The 6,802-nt window shown below is 60.0% G+C and overlaps 1 protein-coding gene across 1 annotated transcript; it reads right to left on the reverse strand.

Moving 5' to 3' along the window:
• Window positions 1-3,441: 3,441 nt before the first annotated feature.
• GRINA (glutamate ionotropic receptor NMDA type subunit associated protein 1) lies at window positions 3,442-6,492 on the reverse strand. The gene is made up of 7 exons (XM_075550556.1): window positions 6,360-6,492; window positions 5,102-5,507; window positions 4,903-5,015; window positions 4,614-4,814; window positions 4,380-4,508; window positions 4,148-4,291; window positions 3,442-4,064 (listed from the first exon to the last, which is right to left on the reverse strand). The coding sequence occupies exons 2-7, from the start codon at window positions 5,484-5,486 to the stop codon at window positions 3,915-3,917; spliced, it is 1,122 nt and encodes a 373-aa protein (XP_075406671.1). The 5' UTR covers window positions 5,487-5,507; window positions 6,360-6,492; the 3' UTR covers window positions 3,442-3,914.
• Window positions 6,493-6,802: the final 310 nt, after the last annotated feature.

The following is a 6,802-nucleotide window of genomic DNA, read 5'->3' on the forward strand; positions in this document are numbered from 1 at the left end:
GCCACCTCTGGGGCAGGCACAGAGTCCCATCAAGCAGGAGAGGGAGGGAGACAGAGAAAGAGAAGTTTCCAGTACCTCTCTTATAGAAGGACCACTCCCCCAGGAGACCTCACCACGCCACCGCCTGATTGACAGGATGGCACTCACCCTCGCTCAGCAGAGGGACCATGGAGTTGGCATGAACTCCAGCTCATTCCAATCTGTATGCTCGGCCTCAATATGCGGTGGACTCGGCCAGACACCACTTCCGGGCCCAGTAAGGTGACCACCATCTCATTTCCCTTCTCCCGCTTAGCTTTTTATTTGTATATTCTTTTGTCATTGCATCCTAGAGACTTGAAAACGAGTCCTTCATTTTATTTGAACTACTTTCCCTTCCCAAACAATACAAAGACCTTGGATCACTTAACTCTCTTTTGTGTGACAGGATTTTGTAAGTTCCACAAAGCACTGTTAGGTTTTAAACCGTCAATACGTATTTTTCAGTTGCTTTCTCTGCTTTCCTATCTTCCCAGGGAGCCCTGGTGGTTACGAGTTGGACTGCAAACTGAAAGGTGGGCAGTTCAAAACCGCCAGCTGCTCTGCAGATCAAAGTCAGGGCTTTCTTTCTACTCCTGTAACAGTGGGTCTGGGAGCCCCAGGGGCAGTTCCGCCCACCCTGCAGGGCCGCTGCGGCAGTGAGTTTGGGTTTCTTCCCAGGGCCCTGTGCTTCCAGGTCCTTGGAGCTCAAAGCCACTTTTTGTTACTCATCTCGAGTCTCAGGGGCAAGGGGCTGCCTTCAGGTTTTCACGTCTTTGGTTTTCACTCTGGTACCTTTGATGTTGAAGGATACTTTCACTGGATCCAGAGGTTGTAGCTTCACAATGTCTTCTTAGAAGGAAACCATCCCTTGACTTCTGGCCTCCATGGTTCCTGCACCCTCTTTGGAAGGTAATGTATCTTTTTCTGGTTGTCTTCAGTTTCCATCAGTGAGGGGACAGTGCTGGACCTGGTCTTGCAGCGCACGCCCTCCCTCCATGTTAATTACTGGGGTTTTACTTCTCTGGCCAGCGAGTCTGCTTCTGCACAGCACCTACTAGTTTCAGACCATTTGGGCGGGCCGGTGTGTGTGTGTGTGTGTGTGTGTGTGTGTGTGTGTGTGTGTGTGTGTGTGTGTGTGTGTGTGTGTGTCTTGGCCTGGTGTTTTTCAGACTGACATCTGTGGCTCTGCCTTCACCAGGGTGTCGGAGGTAATGCTTATTTACATGCTGACTGGGCTGCTAATCCTAAGGTCAGCAGTTTGAAACCACCATCTGCTCCATGGCAAAAAGATGTGGCTTTTTACTCCTGTAGAGTGTTAGTGTCTTGGAAGCCCACAGGAGCAGTTCTGCTCTGTCCTGTAGAGTCACTGAGTCAGAATTGGCTAGACTCCTGTGAGTTCTTTGTTATGTAAACAAACATTTCCAGTGAAAACATAAGTGCCCCTTCTTTTGCTGTGGCCCCCTACCCCATACGGTGTCCTTCCTCTGAGGGCAGCAGGTGACCCCCCAGGGCTGCAGAGCAAAACCTGGTCCACTGCAGCAGAGGGCGCCTGGCTTGGATAGTCTCTGACAGTGTGCAAGGAGGAAACCACAGGGAGCTTGTTTGGGGAGATCTGAGGCAGGCCTGGGGCTCTTCTGTGAATGGCTGCTGGGGGCATCCAGGGAGACACTGGCCCCTCCACTCAGAGGGTGGGCCAGGGGGGTAGTTATATAATTCTTTATCAATTTGGGATTAAGAGTGAAGGGGTAGAGTCTAGCCTGTAATCAGATCACAGCCAAGGAGGCCTCTGTGTGGGTGTGGCCTTCTCCTGAGGATTCTGGGAACTCCTGCACTTCCTCCTTGTAGGCAGGAGACTCTGTTCACTCCCTTGAAGACTACTGGCTAGGCTCACTCCCTGAGACATTTCTGAGAATCCACATGAAGCAATCCTGAGGTAGTCAGTTTCAGAGCTGAAGGAACCACGTGGAGACACCTGCCAGCACTGAGATGCTTACAGCACCACTGGATCCACAAGACTTTGCGCCCATTCCTGCATTCGACATCATTGCATGTATTTCGTGGTCTGAGAGGACTTTATATATTGGTATCAGACATGTGGGCTAATATTGGACTTATGGACTTGATCTGGAATGAGCTGTTTTCTCAGTATTCTATTGCTCTTGTATATAAAGTTCTTTTTTAAACACATGAGTCTCTATGAATTTGCTTCTCTAGTCTACCCAGACTAACACAAGGGTGGTGGCCTAGGGCTTGTTTGCGCAATGGGCTTGTTTGCGCCTTGCTGGAGTGGGGGTGGCACTGTCTGGTCCAGATAGGACTGCAGTGTGGCCCTGATCCACCACAGGCATCAGAGGATGGCCTTGCCTGATGGTGATCTTCTATACCCGACACGGAGGCTTATCAGTGCAGGCAGGCCACCCCAGTGCCAGCAGCCCTATCGGGGAGGGCAGGCCATCCCTGGCACTGGGGCTGCCTCTCTTGTCACCTGGGAGCTCAGGCAGGTTGGCCTGTTTCTCTGGTTTCATTCTACCTCAGGCCTCAGTGGGATGGCCTTCTAGACACACCCACCTCCCAGGCCCTCCTCAGTGTGGACCTGACCCTGAGCTGCCCCCTGCCCCAGGCCCACAGCCCTTGCCCTCCCTAGGTCCTACTAGGCAGGAGCCTGCTCCCATCCTGCACTGCCCTCCTACTGGGACCAGTCGTGGTTCCAATGCTTGAATAAATGCCCCAACTTCCCTGTGGATATGGGTGAGGGGATGCTCCATGCAGAAGGGGTGTGTGACCACTCCAGGTGCCAGTTGAGGACATGGGGGGGGGGCAGGCAGGGGCCAGAGTGGTAGAAAGTGCCCAGGGGCGGGGCTCCCCAGGGCTGGAGTCAGCAGACAACAGGGATGTGTGTGCGCTTTGTCCCAGGGCTGTAGGCAGGTAGATGACCGCTCACTGCAGACATGCTGGCAGACAAGTGCAGTGCACCCCAAGATCCTGCTTTAGGCGGGCACTTGTATGTTTGGGGGGGTCGGGACCAGGAGCCTGCCTTAGGAAGGGTTGGTATGCTGGCAGAGGTGAGGGGTAGGGGTGGGACTTGGCCAACAGGGCATGGGACTGCATAATGGCTGGGCATCTGGGGTCCTGTGGGGCAGGGCCAGCTTGCTCCCAAGCCCCTACTGTTGCACCCATCCCCAGGAGACAGCCAGATCCCCTCACCCACCTTGTTGGCCTCAAGAGTCCCCTTTTTCAGCGTGCATGACATGGCTCAAGACGTGAGGAGGGGGGCGTGCTTCTAGGACCCAGTGCTCACTGCCTCCTCTAGGCCTCAGACTCTGCACTCTGCCCACTCACGTGGCCCAGGTGACTGAGCCCCGCCCCCACAGCGCAGCAGTGGTTGCCATGAGACCCAGCAGGGCAGAGGTCTTTCCACTTATTGAACTTTAATGACATCAGAACAGAAGCCTGCGTCCTTCCGGCCCCCTCCCCCCACCCCTGCCTTGGGGCGCAGCAAAGATGAGGACCTGCCCTCCCACCTGAGAGGGAGAGGTGGCGATGCCAGGCTAGGGATGGGGCAGGAGAGGAGACGTGCACCCTCTTCTTGGCTCATTCCCTCTTCCCTGGGACCTGGTGCTACCCCCCAGACCCTGGGTGGGGCTGGCAGGCAAGGCTCATGCAACAGTGAAGGGCGGGGGTGGGGTGGCGCGGACACCCTGACATCGCCCAGGGCAGAGCAGAAGGGCTACAGGAAGGAGACCATGTGTGGCCACGTGAGTCCACACGGCGTGTCTGCAGTGTACATACAGTTGGCAAGGGCACCCTCCACCGAGGCCAGGCCCTGGACCAGAGGGGGAGGTTTGGTGGCACTGCCATGCCAGGGGCAGGGTCCTGGCGGGCAGGCGGCGTGGCTACTCCTTGGCGCGGCTGATGATGGCGAGGATGTACAGGAAGATGTTGATGACGTCCGTGTACAGGTTCAGCGCGGCGAACACATACTCCTCTGGGCTCAGCGACAGCTGCTTGTTGCCCAGCAGCAGCTGGGTGTCCACTGCCAGGAACTGGGCAACAAATGGTGTGGCCTCGTTGAGAGGATCGCGGTGCCGGTTCCGGCCCCCGCCGCACCCCCCGCCGGCCCACTCACGCAGGTGAAGAGCAGGGCGCCCAGCGAGGCGTACACGATCTCCAGGATGCGGTTGCGGATGAAGATGCAGAGGATGGCGAAGACCAGCAGCACAACGACGCTCACCAGCAGCACCCCCATGCACGACGTGAAGTCGTAGCGGGTCTGCAGGCACACAGTGCAGGGGCCTGAATGCCAGGCTCTGGGGGGGTGGTGTTTCTGCTGGGCCGGAGGGGGGAGGCGGGGTGCTCACCTGCATGGAGAAGATGACCACCGTGAAGCAGACAACGGTGGTGATGCCCACAGCCATCATCACGGCCTCCGTGTCGTAGAAGCTGGCGATCATGCCCACCATGTAGGACAGGCTGACGGTCAGGATGGACTACAGAGACGGGAGGGCATCCACTGTGGCTGTGCTGTGGTCAGGTGGCGCCAGGGGCTGGGCTGGGGGCAGGGGCTGAGGCAAGGGGGCAATGGGGGTTGTTACCAGTGCAATGAGGTTCCAGGGGTGCTTGCGTCGGAAGTCCCCACAACAGCTGAGGACGATGAGGGAGACAAAGAAGATGGCGTAGGACACGTAGTATGTCCAGACGTTCGCCCTGACAAAGTCCTTCACCCCCCCCACAAAGGTGAACACAGCCACGGAGGACAAGGTCACTGACAGCTGCAGGGTTAGGACCAGGAACACCTGCAAGGTTTGGGAGAGGCTCAGTGGCCATGGTGCACCCTGCCCACACCCCGCCTGCTCCCCATTCATGCCCCCACCTGCCCCGAACCTTTCGGATGAAGGCTTGTCGTATGCTCTTGTCGTCCCAGTTGGTGGCGGGAAAGTCCTGGTTGTCATAGTAGGATGGCGGCCCTTCCTCATGGTAGTTCCCATGCAGAGGAGCTGAGAGTGGGTAGCAGGGTCAGCACCCACAGACTTCACTAAGACCCTGCCCAGTGGGCCCGCCCCCTCCCCCTGCCCCTACTCACAGCCTGGGTCCTGTGGCTCGAAGACCTGGGGCTGTCCATAGGGGTTGGGGGGGAAGGGACTCTGGGGGTACGGCCCCTGCGGGTAACCTCCTTGGGGATACGGCCCCTGTGGGTAGCCCCCTTGGGGGTACGGCCCCTGTGGGTAGCCCCCTTGGGGGTATGGCCCCTGTGGGTACGGAGCAGGGCCTTGAGGGTAGGGGGCAGGCCCCTGGGGGTACCCTGGCTGCCCATAGGGTGTGGGCTGGAAGGAGCTCTGAGGGTATGGCCCCCCGGGGTAGGGAGGCTGTCCATAGGGTGGCACTGGGGGCTGGGGTCCCCCAGGGTATCCAGGGTTGGGCGGTGGATAGTTGTCCCCGGACACCAGGAAACTCTTTTCGTGGGACATGGCCTCTGCTGTGGCTTCCCCCTGCAGGAGAAAGACAGCATTGCAGTCTGCGGCGGCAGTGCCCGCGGTGGGCAGCTGCGCCTGAAGCCGCCACCCAGAGAGCGAGGGAAGGACAAACGCCAAGGCGCTGGCCTTTGCCCCTGGCTTAGGGCAGGGGCAGAAGCTAGGCTGGGAAAGGCCCCGGGGTGGGCCTTGGGCTTCAGAAGGGACTGTTCCAGGACCACCCACACGGTGGGGAAGGGCAAGGTGATGGGGCGGCTTTATCTGCCCCATTCAACCTGGCTGTTTTGCCCAAGAGGTAGAGACGCATTCTGGGCACTACTGATGCCACCCGGCCCCCGTGGGCGCTCGGGTGACGAACGTGGAACGTGGGGTGCCCTCTGGCCCTGCCTTCCACATCTCTCCTGTAAGCCGCTTGAAAGACCAGCTGCGTTTCTATCCCAGGAAATCCCCGCGCCATCTGCGGCCAAGGGGCCTGACCTCCTCCCCCCCCTCCCCCATTCCCCCAAAAGGGCAGCCCTGGGTGGAAAGCAACCCTGGGTCGAGGGCTGGGGAGCGCAGAGGCAGGGGGTGCGGAGGTGTGAGGGGATGGAGGCGACAGGAGGGCGTGCGGGAACAAAGCCAGCGTGGGGGCGGCCGAGTGGGGCCTGGAGGGTTGCGGGCTGCACACCGCAGCGCCGCCCCTCCCCCCTCGCCAGGCCTGGCCGCCGCGCTCCCCGCCCCCACCGCCGCCGCAGGCCACCGGGTCCCCCTCCCCCCTACCCTTCGTCTGCTCGGCCACCCAGGCTCGGTTGCAGAGGACCCGTGCGGGGGCGGCAGCGGGCCCGAGGCTCCGCGGGCGGACACTGGCAGGGGTCGCGGGCCGGTGCTCACCGGTTCCTGGACGCCGCCGGCTGGTGCGCTCCGCGTCCGCTGGCGGCCGGACAGTCGTTGGCCGCTCCGCGGGTACCGCTCCCCGGCCGGCTCGGCTGGGCCAGCACCTGCCGCTCTGAGACGCAGGACCCTTGTGACGGGGAGGGGCGGGGTCTGGGCGGGGCCTGGTTGCGCGTGGGCGGGGCTAGGGCTGTGTGGTTTGCGCTAAGGGGGGGGTTATGGGGGGCGGGGCTTGAAATGCGCGAGGTTAAGAGTGGGCGCTTTGGGATGGACCGGACTCTGTGGGCCGCTCTAGGGCTGTGGTGGGGGGGGGGTGTAGGGGGTTGGGGGGGATGGGGGGTTTCTCCCCTGAAGGCCCGATTCACCTGTCTGCTCAGGAGAGATGCCAGCAGATGGCCCGGCCAATTTGGTGGAAGGCTCTGTATTAGTCTGGGTACTTTAGA

The sequence above is a fragment of the Tenrec ecaudatus genome, chromosome 5 (assembly GCF_050624435.1).
Source record: "Tenrec ecaudatus isolate mTenEca1 chromosome 5, mTenEca1.hap1, whole genome shotgun sequence".
NCBI lineage: Eukaryota > Metazoa > Chordata > Mammalia > Afrosoricida > Tenrecidae > Tenrec > Tenrec ecaudatus.

What these genes read in the sequence shown, in the direction of transcription:
- GRINA (XM_075550556.1), bottom strand. Translation starts at nt 5,486, where the DNA reads ATGTCCCACGAAAAGAGTTTCCTGGTGTCCGGGGACAACTATCCACCG. An exon ending in CGAGCCACAGGACCCAGGCT is followed by an intron (nt 5,016 to 5,101) that starts GTGAGTAGGGGC and finishes ACCCACTCTCAG; the next exon opens with CTCCTCTGCATGGGAACTAC. An exon ending in CCTGGAACCTCATTGCACTG is followed by an intron (nt 4,509 to 4,613) that starts GTAACAACCCCC and finishes CCGTCTCTGTAG; the next exon opens with TCCATCCTGACCGTCAGCCT.